At 36.8% G+C, this 17,278-nt stretch overlaps 1 protein-coding gene across 1 annotated transcript in view; it reads right to left on the bottom strand.

Annotated features, from left to right (window-relative positions):
* Positions 1–1,416: 1,416 nt before the first annotated feature.
* The window catches only part of KDM1B (lysine demethylase 1B), a 26,945-nt gene continuing 11,083 nt past the window's right edge, over positions 1,417–17,278 (bottom strand). The window contains exons 11-22 of the mRNA XM_064665393.1: positions 16,475–16,651; positions 15,496–15,570; positions 14,788–14,925; positions 13,162–13,333; positions 12,071–12,198; positions 10,498–10,629; positions 10,033–10,107; positions 9,023–9,139; positions 8,062–8,187; positions 6,471–6,593; positions 4,779–4,931; positions 1,417–4,612 (exon numbers count right to left, since the gene is read on the bottom strand). Coding sequence (XP_064521463.1) covers positions 4,529–4,612; positions 4,779–4,931; positions 6,471–6,593; positions 8,062–8,187; positions 9,023–9,139; positions 10,033–10,107; positions 10,498–10,629; positions 12,071–12,198; positions 13,162–13,333; positions 14,788–14,925; positions 15,496–15,570; positions 16,475–16,651 — 1,500 coding nt within the window. The 3' untranslated portion in view covers positions 1,417–4,528. The remainder of the gene's footprint in view (positions 4,613–4,778; positions 4,932–6,470; positions 6,594–8,061; positions 8,188–9,022; positions 9,140–10,032; positions 10,108–10,497; positions 10,630–12,070; positions 12,199–13,161; positions 13,334–14,787; positions 14,926–15,495; positions 15,571–16,474; positions 16,652–17,278) is intronic.

Raw genomic sequence — 17,278 nt, 5'->3', positions numbered from 1 at the left:
GACGAGGGTTCTGGAGCACAGGATAGAGGAGGGAAGGCAGAGAGAGCTGGGCTTCTTCAGCCTGAAAAAGAGATCCATGAAGGGGGATCGTACTGCAGAGTGCAACTACCAAATGGGAGAGTATGGGGAAGGCAGGGCCAGGCTCTGCTTGGAGGTGCACAGTGAGAGGACAGGAGGTGACAGGCACAAGCTACCACCAGGGAAACTGCAGTTATTTGTTAGGGGAAGAAAAACTTCACCACCTTGAGGGTGGTCACACACAGAAACGGGGCCTGGAGGAGCTGTGGAATCCCTGTTGTTGGAGATATTCAAACCTCAACCCTGAGCAACCAGCTCTGCGTTGGCCCTGTTCCAAGAAGCAGCTTTGGTACCAGATGATCTCCAAAGGTTCTGGGAATAAGAGGATGGCAGTATTATGTAACATGCCTTGCCTTTTCACCTGACCTTGTTCTGGACTGCAGCTAGTATAGATTCACTATTCCACTTTTACCTCTGAATGAAGTTTTAGACAGCTGGGCTAAAAGGAAAAAAATATTCCCTCACACAGTTTTCTTGAAGGATTGTCATTCTTTGAGGAGTGTAATGACATCTCCTGATTTGTAAATTATTTTAAAAAGCATCATCAGTATTTTGTTTCTACTTTAAAGATTGTTATTCTTAGAATGAAGCTAGCATTTTTCAAAACCAGTATCAGGTGTAATGAGTTAGCATTTCAAGAAAAAAGCACATCTTCAGATACAAAATTTTTCAACTGTTCACCAAGTATGACAGGGTTAGGGGAAAGCAGTGCATTTCTCCCCAGTAATGCTTTCACTAGTTCAGACCTACATGTGGGTGAAATAAACTGTCAAAGCAGTAGGAATACTTTTTTTCAAGGCCCCTGTAGTCAGACTTAGACTAAATGAACACCTAACCTCCCATTCAAGAGGAATAATGTAGCATCAGAATTTGTCATTGTTTCTATTTTAAATATATTGAGTGTGAAGTCAGGGGTATAGTGCTTATAGTGATCTGTGCTAGTAGGAACTTTCGGGACCTCAATCCTACAAAGTGTTCACACTACACTTAGTCTATGAAAAGCGTTAAATGGTTCCCTGGTGATATTTTTAAATTCTGGGCAGTGCTTCTAAATAATTATCACTTTAGCTTAAATTTCCTCTGGCTAAGGAAAATAGTCTAATACAAGCTTAGGAATTGCTTCATAAAACTTTGAGGCGAAAGACACTGAAAGCAGTATTGTCCAAAGAATGGCAGACTTAGTACTTAGAGCTCAGGGAAGGCTGTAATGCAGCATTTCTGAGGAACTGTCTAGCTGTAGGAATATACTAAAATGAAATTTTAAGTCAGTATCAAATGTAACAAAAAAGGAGGCTTAGCCACTCGTTAAAGGAATAAAAAACAACCAAAACAGGGGCATCCTGTGAATACTTTCCAGTTTTATTCTGCTGCCATAACATAGTCACACAGAAGAATTGTAACAGATCATGCTCTGCATTCAAATCTTTTTTTTTTTAATAACATTTAAACAAATCTACTCAAAGAAAACATTCCCCAGTTCTTTATTTGAGGGAATAAATTAAACACAAAACACATACATGCTTGAAATAAATTTTAACATAGATATGAAAAAAAATTTTGGGCAACATTAAAGAATGAAGTCTCAGAACCAGCCTGATGTTCTTATATATTTCAAGTGAATGTAAATTAAAATGGAACATATTTTATTTACTCCTCAAAATTAAGTGCGGCACAACACAGTTTAAGTGCCCTGGCACCAAAATAATATACAAATAATTTATAAACTAGGCCATTGATTAAATTTATCATTTGTTATCTGTTTTTGTAATGCTGTAAGTGTGCATCATCTAAAGCCAAATATGACAGTATTTGTTCATGTTCATGTCCATGTCCATCTCTCTTCTCTAGGATATAGCATTTATCTACCTGCAAAGTTGCTGGTAGATTGAAAACCCCAAATACGAATTAACAGGATGACATTAAGCACATTCACACAAACTTTGGACTGCGGAAAAGGATGCTGAGCTAAACTTTTAAGACCATTCCTACCTGAAATGTGACATGTTTATATGTTAATAAGCTGAAGTTTTGAACAAGGTCAGCTGAAGCAGCCATGGAATATAATGTTTTGGGCTTGTAGTAATAAGTTTTTTCCCACCACCAGAAGCTTCTCTGCTAATAATTTCTCATATATGGTAAAGAGGGAAAGAAACTTGATACTCAAAACATACATAGCTCTCAATCTTTCCTAGTTATGCCATAAGGTGGCCCGTAATATATGAAACTAACAAAGTGCAAATGACTACCAAAGGAAAAATTTGATGTCTGATTATCTTTTATCATCAGAGGGCTTTGTCTTGCTTCTTATAGCCTTTAAATTACAATTTAATGCTTGGAAATGCTTTAAAACTGTACATACTAGCATTTATGTAGAGGAAAATTATGAAAAAATTCACTTTTCCTAGTAATTCATATAACCCAGCTTTAAGAAGCAGAACAGAATATATATCTGAAAAACATCTAGTTATATAAACATCTTCACCTTGTAAATTAGAGATTAAATAAAGGGGTTTTAACAATATCATAGCTACTCTAAAACAAAACATTATGTATTTGAAAAGAAGAATTGCATTTATTCAGTAGAACCCTGGTGGTGATCAAAGCCAGGTTGGGTAAGGCCTTGAGCAACCTGGTCATGTCAGAGCAACCTGCCCATGGCAGGGTGGGTTGGGACTAGATGATCTTTAAGGTCTATTCCAACTCCTTTAACATTCTAGGATTCTATGATTTTTAATCATAGAATCATAGAATAGATTGGGTTGGAAAAGACCTCCAAGATCACCAAGTCCAACCCCTGATCCAACTCCAATTCCTATATCATGGCACTAAGGGCCACGTCCAATCTCTCTTTAAAAACCTCCAGGGATGGTGAATGCACCACCTCTCTGGGTAGGCCGTTCCAATGCCTGATTACCCTCTCTGTAAAGAATTTCTTCCTAACATCTAACATAAACCTCCCCTGGCAGAGCTTGAGCCCATGTCCCCTTGTCCTATTGTTAAGGTTGCCTGTTTTTTTCCAAGGATACAGCTTTATGGAAATAAGCACTGGAACTCAAAAAAAAAATAAAAATTGCTGTGTCATTTCTAAATGAAGGGATTAAAAAAAGACAAAAGACAAAAGCCTATGCAGGAGAATGAGGGTGAATAGTATAAGTGCTTATGTTCATTTCAGAAATCATGAGGTCTGAGGTCTGTATAACAGTGAATTTATAGGGAAGGTATGAGGGAAGAGATCTAGAAGTAGATTTTAATTTTTTTTCATTAATACTGTTTTACTGGAGCAGTATTATAATCAGGATCTCTGTTGTATCTGTCTTATTTCTGTTAAAAGTATTTTCTTCCCTGTCCCATGGAAAAGCTACTAGATAGATGTTTAACCTTTACTGAATTAGTCCCTCATGGTTTTTTAATAATATTCTAATAATATAAGAAAAAAAAAAACTTCAAGTCAAAGTGCAAGCCACCATCTTTCAGCCCTTCATAAACGTGTTAATATTTTTCCTCATTCATCTTCACTTATTTTTTAATATAAAAGTTGAATGAGTTTAGTCCTTCCCCCCCCACTGTACACTCAAATCAGTAGATCCTTCCTCTACTCAGCCCAAATGAATTTGGAAGTTTGTTTTCAAAATAATCATAGAAATACAATGTTTCTACATGACAAAGAAGCAATGAGCAAATCTAAACTACTAGCCTATTACTGTAACAAGAATTCCTCTGAATAAGTAGCAGAGAATATTTCAAAGTTTTTAAAAGTAATGTAAAAGTTAATTTTTCAAGTTTTATTTAGCTACAATAACCTTTCTATGATTGCACTGTAAACTGTTCCAGCTCATTTATTAAAGGAACAAACTTCATATTCCAAAGCCCACTCAGTGAAACTAAGAATATGAAAAAATATTATAGAAAAGTTTATTGATTGCAAGTGGGAAAACTGATCATTGAGTTCCTTCCTACAATAATTCTAGAATTTTTCTAGGCTATTCAGGCTCTTGGACGCCAATATGAACTCCTATGAGCATAATCAACCTGAGAAGCACAGTTAGTGGAAAATTCCCATCATCATAACTAACTGCCAGCATTTTTAATGCTGTATGTAACTTAGTCTTGTTTTAATTTGACCTTCTGAAATGAAGGTTCACAATAACATGACTTGAGCCATACAGAAGAAGACTCTCGACAAAAGTCCTCTTACTTAAGCTGTGGTCAGGGATTCCAATGTCACTCCTGCTAGTAATACCATAGCTGGAAAAAAGCCTCCAACAATATGTATCATCAGGGCTTAAAAATGGGGTGGGAGGAGAAAGAGGAGAAGATGAAGATTTTATCTTCAGGTACCATATACTATTTCAAGTACCACGTAGGAAAAAGGCAGCAATAGGAAACTTGAAGATAATTTTACCCACAGAAAACAATTAAAAATATATCTATAAACACAAAATTTCAGTACTTAAAATGCTGCTATTTTGCTTGCTTCTCGAACCCCACTCAAGTAAGCTCCTGTAACTGTCTGAGGAAAGTGCCTATTCGTGGCCTGTGTTTAAAAAAAAAAGAAACAAAAAAGGTTATTTGTTTCTAAAACTATTAGAACAGGATATTTATATACTACCCCTAAGTTAATAGTGTTGATTAGCAAAACACGATCTTCCGTAAGAAGCTGCTCCCCGATAACCTTAATTGCCAGTAGCAAAGATACTTACCTCACCAGCAAAAAAAATTTTTCCTTGTATGTCTTCAGCTATAATGTCATAAGCTTCCCCGCTGCCCCCTGTTTTCACAAAGCTGTATGCCATCTGGAGCCAAGGGTCGTTGCTCCATCGAGTAACAAAAAACTTCACTGGGTCAGGAACCTCCTGCATAATCAACACAGAAGTTATGCACTGCAAAGAAAAGTTCATAATTGCATAGCTTTTTCTCACTAACAGTTTCTTGTAATCTTTAGAGTATACAGTAGTATAAAGCACAGATTAGATTGCCTTTGGGAATTAAATTCTGGGTTTTTTTTATTTTAGTACTAACCACAAAGATAATTTATTTTTCTAGACTTGCCTGATGCCTGAAACATCACAACTGCACTGTTCTGAATGCAACAAATCTGCATATTGTAATATACCTAGAACTACACATGAGAAAAAAAAAATCTCAAAATACAGACATACTCTTGCAAACAAATAATACAGATAACATCATTCAACATGTTTATATGAATAACAGAAGTGATTTTGCCTTGGTTAGGCATAATGCTTTGCTACTTCTAGCTTGTTACATCTCAAAATGCAGTCATTTTGGAGATAATTTTATTCCAATAGAGAAATAAGATAACTTATCTAAGATCGGGAAAAGCTGTCTTGAGAACTAGGTTCAGGAGAAAACAAAGACCAGAAAGTCAGTGTCCGTAGCTGAGCCATGACAGTAACACCGTGTAGTCTTTGTCACATTGCAGCATCCAAATTCCACACAGTTCTACCAAAAAGAGCCTAGATAACACTTGTAAGAAGGCTTAGTCAGCTACTGCTGTGGCCCCCTCTGGAGGAGCTCATGACAAGTTAACAGAAGAACCTCTGGTTGCCTGTTGCAGAATATCTGGTATTGACAAACACTGTTACATTCAGGCAGCACACAAGAGACTAAAGCTCAAGGAATCTAGACAATGACTAGCCAAGTATGGCAAGTTTCACAGGCATCCCAGAAGAAGTTCTGGTACGCCCCTGGACACCATCTTGTCTTTGAAAATCCTGCTGCGTTGTTGACAGGTGACTGAAATTCACAACTGCTATAAACCACAGAGACAAGCATCAAAATCACTCTTCTAGACCAGAGTGGCACCAAAACCAAAGACCCATTTGCTACATTCTCATGAGACCAAAATAGCAGGTATGTGGACTTTCATTGCACATGGTTCTAGTAACAACAAAGCCATTACCAAAAGTATGTTTTCTAGGAATAGTTTGAGTTTTCAGATGCTGAAGTTCCTCCAAGATCATTAATTCTAATATCTGAACCATCAGTAAAACTTGAGAGATCACCCCTGAACATTATTAACACAATCATTCCTTGGGATCTAACTGCTCTGTTTAAATTAACAGAAGCATTACTATCTCTAGAGTAGAACGCAAATAACATTGCTAAGTGACAGTGTTATGCTTGCCCCAGATTTCTCTGATTTTCCTATTAGTTTTTATCCTAAAAATGATGATCTAGGGGAAGGAAAAAAGGCAGAAATTTTTGTCTAGTGTTTTTTTACAGTCAGGATGTAGGGCCCATGCTAGATAATTTTGCCTATACCTCAAGGTAAAATGTCAATGGTTTTCCTATACCATATGAAGTAATACATTTGAAAGCTTTCTGTCTGTTGGCAAGTTAATCGTCTCTTAATAAGAGGCTTCTCTTACCTGCTCCTTAAACAGCTCTCTGAGTACAGTCATACACTGTTGCAGTACTTGTTGATCATCTAAATTCTTAATGGTTACCACAGCATCTCCAGTGACCACTGACATTAAAATGCTTTCTTTGCCCTAAAAACAAGACCTTATTAGGTTATTAAGTATTTCTTGAGGAGTCTCTTTTAGTTGGTATTGCAAAGATATTTTCAGCTGCAAAGTAACTTTTGTTCTAGAGAAAGTGGGTTTGATTCCTCAGAATAAGGGATGCATATTCTACAGTATTTATGCTCAAATTACTACATCTTCTGATGTCTTGTTCACAGATCTGATACAGTCAGCCCCTTTTACAACTTACTGAATTAACTAAAACCTTCCTTTCTGCCTATGTAAAGGCTATACAAAAAAAAAATTACATTTATAGTGTTATTCTTTGTGTGACCTCTTAAGCTCCAGTTCCTTGCCAAACTTCTACCTCAGCTGTACTCCATTTTCAAAAGGTGGTGACAAAGAGAATCTATTTAAATAATAGTTAGATATGTTTTGGATTAGGCCAATACTAAGTTCTTACCAGCAGATTTTGGACCAAGAAATGAAAGGTCAAGTCTACTGATATTTTGTTCCACTTCAAGACATCTGCTACCATGCAGAAGTTTTAGAGGTGAAGTGGTGACTAGGGAAGAGCACACAGGTTCTCAACTCCTTTAAAGAAGTCTCCCTCTCTTGTTTATATAAGGCAATTCTTCTGTTACGTAACTTGATAACTAGCAGGGAATAGTTATTAAGGAAATTAAGAATTATGTCTAGTGTCTCTGGACAGCACCAGCACACTGAACCTCATGTAGAATGAGCTTAAAAGTACCGGAGAGAACTCATTCAAGCAAAGTTGTATGCAAGTACAAATAATGTAGTAACAGAGCACAATCTTCACAGGATAGTTTCCTTCTGGAGTAAAACATAAGGTTATAAAATGGCCTTTTGATTGATGCCAAGTGGTAAGCAGCAGTTGTTGTAAAAGTATGTAAAGGTATAATATAAATGTGTGATGTATCTGCTTGGAACTGGCAGGGAAGAGAAACATGATGTCAATGCACTAGTTTGAATTTGCTTTGAAATTCATGAGCTTGGGACTGAGCCTAGACCTCAGTTTCCTACAAAACTTGATGTTTGTCTTTTCTTCTGCTATTGCACATAGTCATTCAGGCTACTGCAAGCCTGTAAGTATTAGTAAGCTAGCATGATCTTTTTAACAGGGTTTTTAGCTGATTTAAATAAGGGAACAGAAGTCCTAAACAGGAAGTGAGTGGTAGACTTTTTCTCACTTTGGTAGATCTACAGTAAGGTATTAGAGACTTGTTTTCTGGATAGTTCTAGAATATACTTGCTTGTATATTACTTTGTATCCAAGCAATGGAAAACATATCCATTTATTACAACAGAGTATCAATCAGCTTTTCCTTGATAAACAGCACTGCTTCCACTGCTTCTAACAGTAGCAAAGGTGGAGGGAAGAAGAAAAATTTCGTTTTTCAGTAATTATTGCACCTAGAATCCAAAGTGGATTTCTGAAGGGCCAACAGAAAATACAGCTAGCCTATCATACCTCTGGATCCATGTCATAGAAAACACTAAAGAGCCCACGTTGGCTAGAATTGGGTGGAACATGACCAAAAAAATCAGCTCCTTGAATTTTACTGTCCCAAAATCTGTAAGGAAACTGCAAGGCAATCTAGAAGGAGAGAGAGAAAGATAGAATTAAACCTTTTCATACCACAAAACTCATAATGGGGTATGGTATATGTTCTTCTAAATCTTTTTCCTTCCTGTTTCCACTCATTTAGAGACACACCGTTCTGTAAGTGGGTCTCAACAGAGAACACATGGGCCTGTCCTCCAAGGGAGACAGGCAAAGAAAAAAAAATTGCTAATCTCATAAATTGCAAATGCACAGACGATCAAATTCACAATGGAATTCACTGTGTAAAATGTCCAAGAAATTCAGCAGATTTTTTTGCACTTAAGTGATCCCCATCCTGTGTTGGGAATTTCTGAATCTTGCCTTTAAATTTCAGCTTTGCTATAAATCCTGTTTCTGACATCACTCTGTTACTGTTTTGTTCTAAGCACAGATCTTACTAGGGATCTTTTCAGGAAAGGCTGTGTTTTTGCACTGGGAAAGGGTAGGAGATTTTACACTGGTCAAATACACAACTTTCAGTATTCTTCGTAAATAGTTTATGCATTTATTAGGTTAAAAAATAAACATATTATTGGAATTTTGGAAGATCCAAGACCAGGATGAAGGTTTGCTCAAAATTAGGCAGAAAGTGTTTAAGTCTTGAAATTATTCTGCAAACAATTTCTTTAAAAACACCATTAAGTTGGGAAGTCTAAGAAACAGAAATACATGTGATCCTTGATAATATTTTGCTCTTCTTGGCTACTGTATAAAAGTAAACCCAAATGCATCATAAATCCTGAAAAATACACTGCAAGAGCAACAGGGCCAAAAACAGCCAATGTCTCTATGAAAAGAAAACTAAAGATAATATGACATCACTTACCTTCTCAATGACTCCTGCTCCCAAACTATTAATGGCTTTAATTTTTTTTTCTGACAGTGGAGGATTAAACTGAATGGCATTTTTCTGAAGAAGGGCCAGTGGTACAGTCACTAATACCTGAAAGAAATAGCTACAATCACAACAGTAGCAAAACCTGAACACTGCACCTAAGCCTCACAGCATCCTCTTAACTATCTTGGATTATTCTTGTAGGATGCAGCATAATAACTCACCAAACATTTCTAGATTAGTGTCTGGTGTTATTTCCCATTAATTGGAAACACATGCCTTACATTCAAGTGAGAACAGATCCCACAGTTCACCGATTATAAGTTGTATTCTGTTGAATTGCTTGTATCAGAGTGGCTAATCATGCTACTAATACTTCCTGTAGATGATAGTCAATGGCTTTCAGATTAACAAAACTGTCTTTGTGAAAGGAGAGAGAGATGGTCAGTGTTTTGGTTTGGTTTTAATTCCTTCACAGATCCCTTCTCTTGAAAATATGCTCAGTAACACTGTTGATGTCAATCCAATCTTTATCAAGTTTATATATAATTTTAAAAATTACTAAAAGCTAAATTATGCACCATGAAGAAGGTGGGGATACAGGGAATAAAGGAAACTGAGATATATGGATTGTCAAATCCTGCACACCGAAGTGCAGATTTTAACAGGGCAGATTCACATGCTAAATGGGGTAAAACTGAGCAGGAAATGCAACCAGATGAGAAAAATATCACTTCAAAAACCAGATAAAAATCTATTTGCTTCACATTTTTAGTATTAGCTTTATAGTACTTAATTCTTCTAATCAGCTTGTACTCAAAAACTCAAGCATGCTCACCAAAAATTACGCTCTAGGACACTCAAATAGAGGTCACTAGAATATGTGAGTATTCATCTTTGAGTGGGGACAAACTGGACTAAATAGTCTTCTGAGAAGGAAAAAAATAGACAAAAAGGGCATGTACTGTGTATTCCCTAAAATCTTGAAGCATATTGGATACCTTTTGTGTTGTCCACAGTGTTCCATCTGCAGTAGTGACATGCACTTCTTCACCAGAATAGTCAATGCTCTGTACCTGTTGAAAGACAAATAGAAAGATTATACTACAAAATGTACATATGCAATGCAAATTCCAACAAGAATAGCTAATATAGCATCAGTCTGCAAACTAGAAAGTGGGGAACTTTCAGTATTTCCAGAGATACTGAAAGACAAAAAATAGCCTCTATGGAAGCTGAAAAAGAAAAATCAGGATTCTAACATATAAGATCATCATATCATAGTATTTAAGTACTGACATCCTCTAAGAGGATTTCCAGATATGCAGAAATTGTCCTCTTTTTTTTTTTTTTTTCAAAGACCAATTGACATAATCACAGGCCCAGATTTGCCTGGTCCAAAAGAATACGTAGATATCACTGAGTGCTTCAAAGCAATTCAAGACAGGCACTGCTTCCAGACTCACTGGGAAATTCAGCCGGATGTCCAGCCCTTCTGCCAACTTCTCAATCACAGTTGAATATCCCACAGTTAGAAGAGTGTGATCTCCAGCAAATTGGGCAAAAAATTCATTGTGGTCCCATGAGCGTGCAGATACCTGTGAACAGAACATAACTAGCTGTTGCTACTGGTGAGGGGACATGGGTAGTAGCAAAAGTCCCACAGTTTAGAAGCCACCCTAGTCCCCTTTGCAAGTGGGAAAAGAAGTGTATCACCAGAATTTATGGCAACGCTGAAAAAATCAAATTGCTTATTTACCTAGTGCTACTATACAACACATGAATTGCTGGATTAAGAACAGTCATAACATGGGTTGGTCACTAGCAGGTAGTTTATAGTTCTGCTTGGAAGAGAAAACAAGGAAAGTAGTACAAAAATCCAGGTGGATTGCAGTGTATTTATTTCAGTTGCCTGTATCTAGCGAAGAAATCAGATTTAACAGTCTTAGGACTTCATATAAAAATGGAAATACCTTATTTCTGAACATGAAGGGGAAAATAAGACACAAAAAAACTCAATGGAATTTTTCTGTCACTTTGGAGGTTCTTCCATTATAGCTTTCATTGGCCTTCTCCTTCAACCCCTGCAAACTTACAGGTAGTAAAACAGTGGTATTTGCACTAAGCAATTAGCACTTAGCAGTGAAAAGTCTGAAGCAATTCTCAAATTGCTACTCAAATGCCAATTCCTATCACAGCAGTTGCATTTACTCCATATTTTAATTTTAAAAGTGAAGGTAAGATAGATCTTTCTTATTTCCCCTGAGTGCTCATGGAGTATGAAAACTTGACATGTCAAAATATTTTCCACTGACTGCCATGGTACAGCACTGTCTTGCAGATTTTTGTTAGGTTCTTATGGCCTTCTCGGTTCAGATCGGATTTGTGCATCTGCACGTATCAACCAACTGTCCCACTGCCACAGTACAATTGACCCTAAATATCTTTAAATGTGGCAAAAGCGCTGAGTAAATAACGCACTGCAAACAACGTCATACTTTGGTATTTCCTGAAGCTGCTTGGTTAAAACTGAAGTCACGAGGAGAGCCAAGGATCACACGGCCAACAGAATACCTAGGAGTGGAGAACTGGGGCCCACCATCGGGGTGTTGGAACACTTCAGAAGTTAAATGCATTTATTCTCAAGATACCTAGCAGGGTAGAGAAATACCTCAGTTTTTAAATGCAGAACTGAGAAGCAGAAGTCACACATAGCATCTGAGGAGGAGTAACTCCTGTGAATCCTACCACCCAGCATCTTGGCAAAATGCCCTACTCTGTACTAACCAACTACTCTCAACTTCTACATTAAAGAGAATCTTGGTGGAAGCACATCAAGAGCTCCCATCAGATTACCTAAGGCAGTGCTGGAGTCAGTGTCTTAGTGCTTTTAAAGAACAGGTTAGGGATGTAGGAACAGTAGGGATAGCTGATTCTTCCTCTGGGGCCATGGAATGGATCAGGTGACTTCTCGATATTACTTCCAACCCTATTTTCTATGGAGCTCAGCCACTTCAGAACGCAGCTGTCAAAACTCACCTGAGAGAGATTGCTGCCACAGGCATACTCCAAATTACTGAGATGGAACTGTAATACTTTTTCTTCCAGCTCACTGAACTGGATACCAGACTCCTGAATAAAGGCTTTATAGATTTCTTGTATTTTTTCTGTGAAAGAACATGTTTAAAATAAGAATATATCACAATTCATCATAAGTCCTACTGCATTTCAACACACTATTCTCTGGATCACAAGATTTTCAAGCTTGTTGCTAATTTGTACTATGATGTTTTTCTTCCCATAGAAATAAAAAAAAACAAACAGAACAAAACCAAAACCAAATGACAAAAAACCGCCACCCACAAGATCTTTCCAGTGATAAAGTACAACTTTGTTGTTTAATCACAGGTTTCCCTAGTAAAATCTTGTTCGAGAAGGAAACATACAGAGCTTCAGGAAAAATAGAGGTTAAAATTACAGAGAAAAAAGAGAAAACAAAACATACTGTGCATCAACACAGCTGAGCTAGCCAGTTGAGACAGAAGAGAAATTAACTGCTCAAGTATCATCAATATACAGTTAGGATATTTCAGGTAAAATACACTTTAAGATAATGGAGGATACTTGCAAATAAACCCTGATTAATTTTTACAAAATCAAAAGAGCTCAGAAATTGGATCTAGAGTTCACTGAAGAACATAGAAGTTGCTAATTCTGTCTTACAGAATCTGTGCTGAAGAGATTTGGGAGGCAGACATTTCTGAGCAAGTTTATTTTTTGCTGATGAGCTTGCACGCTGTAAGTGTAGTGGGAGGCGTTACCAATGGAGATGGGACTATTCTTGCCAGCAGAAGGCTTTGATCAGGCTCTTTTTTAGGCAGATTAGTCAAAAAGTATAAGAGTTACAGCTAGCTATGGCCTGCTTCAGCCAGAAGGAAGTCTTTTGAACTGCTAGTGCCTCTACTTGTATTGAAAAAGCTCCATCATGAAAACAAGATACTACCTGAGAAGTCTCTGTTGGATTTAAGGTCAGATGTGCACGTTGAAAAATGTCTGATGTAAGAGCCAGTTTAACATAAAAACTATGAACTCAGCCAACATCTTCATTTTGCAATGCATCTCCCACTTACCACCAAGAGGAACATCTTGATGTTGGGTTTTATCTTTTCTCCACTCAGAGACGACATCTAGGATGGCATTGAAATGAAAGTCCATACGTTTATCAATAGTGGGATCTGTTATCCTTCCGCCTTCCTGGATCAAGTCACATTTCTCCCCTAGTTTGTGCATTTTAATGCCAAGCTTAAGAAAAAGACATTTTATTGCTTTTTTAAAGATGGAAAAACTACAGTGCCTATCCTGCTCAAAGTTATTTAAAGCAAGATGAATCTCTCAGATTTAAGTGATACCACTTAAAACACATCCACAACTTTAAACAGTCAGATTAACTCTTGTCTTCCTAAAACTGGAATACCAACAATCCTTCTATCTGTTAATTGTTCACAAATCATTTTCTCCCACTTTTCCACCCTTTTCTTTATTGGGGATTCACAGAAACCTCCTCTCCAACTTTTCTATCAGGCTAGGGGCTAGTACAGAGATGCAGAGTCTGGTAATCAAACATGATGAACCAGTCTCCTTTATTTCTACCTCAATTTATTGTCTAAATTACAATTAAAGTCAGTTCCTTTCTACAACTTCCTGGTGCCTGAGGCCTAAACAGTTCCCTGAATTCAGGAACTGACAGGATATTGCTTGCCAGTTATCACTAATTTTATTAACAACCAAGCAAAGAAAGAAATTACTTGGAATTAAAGCTAATACCTTGCTTTGCTTGTCCAACTTGCATTGAACACAACAAAGCTAAATCAGAATAAAAACGTTTTTATGTTCTACAGAGTCAGCCTGGAGAGAATAGCTCAAACATAGTACTAATTTCTTCCTAGTGCCTTGTTACTTAGGCCGTGCTCCACTGTCTGTTACATATCCTCACATCTCTCTAGGCTGTTGGTCACCCCTGCAGATCTCAAGATACAGTTGTACTTCCAGTGAAAGATGACGTTAAATGATCACAAAAGGAGGAGTACCCAAAGTGTATTACAGAAGTCATTGTTCCTCACCTAATAAATAAAACATGATTTTTTTTTTAATAAAAATAAAAATTTCCTCATGACACTATAGGGCAAAATGTCATGGGCTGGATTTGCATGCATCTCTGAACAAAGTCCATACTCAGCTTCCACTTGGAGAAATTCGGCTGCCTGCCTCAAAAAAACCTAAACCAAACCAGCAAATAATAATAACTTTTAAAGAAATTGAACTGCAGCATATTTACATCAGTAGTTGTTAGGCATATTAATCTTAATTTGCATGGAATTCAACTAGAAATATCAAGGCAGAACAAAGGCAAGTCTGTCACAGAAGCAATAGCCTCCCACAGTAAAGCCTTTCTCAGCCCTAAAGAACTCTGCTGGGGACCTTTTACATTACTATCTCTAGAAAAAGGAAAAAAAGTGGTTCTGAAGCTGGTGCCACCTTGTTTTACTTTACATAATGTGCTTGAAACCATTCTACATCCCTTCTCCATTCCCAACTGTTATCAAAGATATAATAGCAATGTGGAGTTTACTTACAAGGCAGGACAGTGTTTAAATCATGTCACAAAAAAGGACTCCCACCCTTGCCCAGCCAGCTGAACCTGGCTTTAACAACAGTTTTTCACTAGTGATAAGTTATGACCACTGCAGAGAACCCACTTGCTCACACATTAGTGCCACTGGGTTGTTGACACATCCATTGACGATTTGTGCACCTCTTCCAACAGTGACTCCTGTGAATGTCTTATCATCCCACACTCGGCCACCAATTCTGTCTTTAGCTTCTAAGATAATGACCTGTGGCAAAAGGCAGCTTAGTAAATTGTAATATTTAATTATATTAAACATATTTGTTCAACTCCAGAGCAAAGGAGAAAACAAAACACAAAAAAACCCCTGAGCAATCCAGCAATGCTAATAATCTTAACACTTTATTTTCATTTGTGGATCCTTTGTAGTTAATTTATGCATTCAAATTGTCTTTTAAGGGTTACCCTTTGGGATATACACATACAAAGATAACTGTTACTTTAGAAACAACCCTTCTTTTTAAAAAAGCTAAAGACCTATTTAGGAAATTTCAAAATTTGAGCTTCAGGCATGCTACAGGCTACTAAACACAATAATCTGGGTACAGTGTCTCTATAAAATATATGCTGCATGCTTTGTTGAATTTTAGATACAAATAAATGCTGTTTTTAAACATCAGATTTACTCAGCAAACCCCCAGATTTTACAAATTAATTAGGATGCCCTATACATACATGTTTGTAACAAGAATGTAGGGTTTTTTTAATTTTGATGAAGAATACTTTAAAAGCAGAGGAAGTCTGATTTTTTAGAGTAATGTACTCTAAAGCTTCTTACCTTAATTCCAAAGTTGTGCAGTTGTCGGGCTGCTGCTAATCCTGCTGCACCAGCCCCAACAATAATAACAGATTTCTAAAAAATATTAAAATATTTAAATAAATAAAAATAGTTAGAGCTAAAATAGAAATCATCATTTCACTCTCATTTCTCTTTTTGCTAACATTAAAAATATCTTTAGGTTTCAGAAGTCTGGGCTCTCTTGTCCTGTGAAGTAATCCATGATAACTTTTAAAGATAACACTACATTTAATACAGAAAAAAGATCAATGGTAGCTTTGAAAATAGCTAAAAGTTTTTAAGGACTTCAAAAGAAGATGCCTCAGTTTCTCTTAAGAGAAACAGATGAAGTTATCAGTAACAAAAGCAGTAAAATCTAACTGAAGATAACAGACAAGAATCACACTTGCCTTGCAATGATTTCAATCACAGATTGGGTTGACCAGTAAAAACTATCTTATAAATTAAAAACATATAAAAATACACTTTCTAAATGTAATCAACTTAGAATTTCTAGAAGGTATTCCATTACAGAATACATTCATCTGATAAGTTTTGGGTGCTGTCAACCAAATTGCTAGTCATCAACATGTACCCTTTAATCATAGTTCTTGCAAACCGACATAGAATAGGAGTTGCCTCATCTATGGGAGCAGAGGTGTATTACAGGGTTAAGCCACAAGAAGAACGTAAGGATATTGTGCATTTTTCACACAGTTCTCATCCATCTGAACAGCTCGTGGGAAGCACAAATCCATAGGACTGAATTCCACAGATTTTAGTGGGAAAAAATCCTTGTTTAATGTCTGTAGCTTCCATAACCATTGAAGGCATTGCCATGTGTTAGCTTTTAGATGTAATTTTACCTGTCATTCCAGCCATTTAGGCAAACGAGAAAAAAATCCAGAACCAAAAAAGTATTATATATGCCATGTAGTTTTATAACATTAATAATGTAGGGATTATTACAGCAACTTACGCTGTGGTATTCCTTAGGAAGAAGGTACTGGTCAGGACCGACTGACAAAAGCCCTGTATTGATTAGCCCTTTCCTTGTCATAAAATAAAGTATTCTCTCCATTTCCTGTACACAGCGAATACGCACAAGCCCCCGAACAATGATATGATGGATACATTTTTGAGGGGTAAGAGCCTCCTGCAAAGAAGAAACAAAGAGTAGAAAATGTCGATTTTCTAATATTCCATTTTTTCATGTGTTTACATCATATTTAAACTGCAAAGCATGGTAAAAAAAAATCATGATTCAGGCTTCTGAGAGCATTTCAAAACCTGGAAATTTCTTGCTAGCCAGCTTTACAAAGCAAGGGAACAATTTATTGAGATTAACATGGAATAAAAACAAATGAGTCCACAAGATACTCCCGCAAACTCCATGGTGTGTTTCATTAGTACAGGAATGGTATTGAAATGGATTCCTGCTTGCAAAACGAATCTACCTCGTGGCAATGCTCACAATGACATTCCAGTAAAATCCATTCCAAAATGGCATTCCAAGTAAAAAATAGATTAATATCCAAAACCTTCACATAAATGCAGACATCCATATCAGAAAGCTGTGGTATGTGAAACGTCAGCAGTCCTACTGAAGATGGTGTCATAGAATTAGCCTAAGTAAAAAGACACCTGTCCAACAGTCAGGTGAAAAAAAAAAATCATAAAGCATCCACAAAACACTGTTTGGAAGTGCTTAAGCATCCCTTTAAAAAGTTAGACAGCTGGGCAGACAGAGTAGAGTTTTAATACTTCAAAAACTTTTGTATTT

This window comes from Pseudopipra pipra, chromosome 1 (genome assembly GCF_036250125.1).
Source record: "Pseudopipra pipra isolate bDixPip1 chromosome 1, bDixPip1.hap1, whole genome shotgun sequence".
Classification (NCBI taxonomy): domain Eukaryota; kingdom Metazoa; phylum Chordata; class Aves; order Passeriformes; family Pipridae; genus Pseudopipra; species Pseudopipra pipra.
The sequence above is the reverse complement of the archived record's forward strand: the minus strand, read 5'-3'. Positions and strand labels throughout refer to the sequence as shown.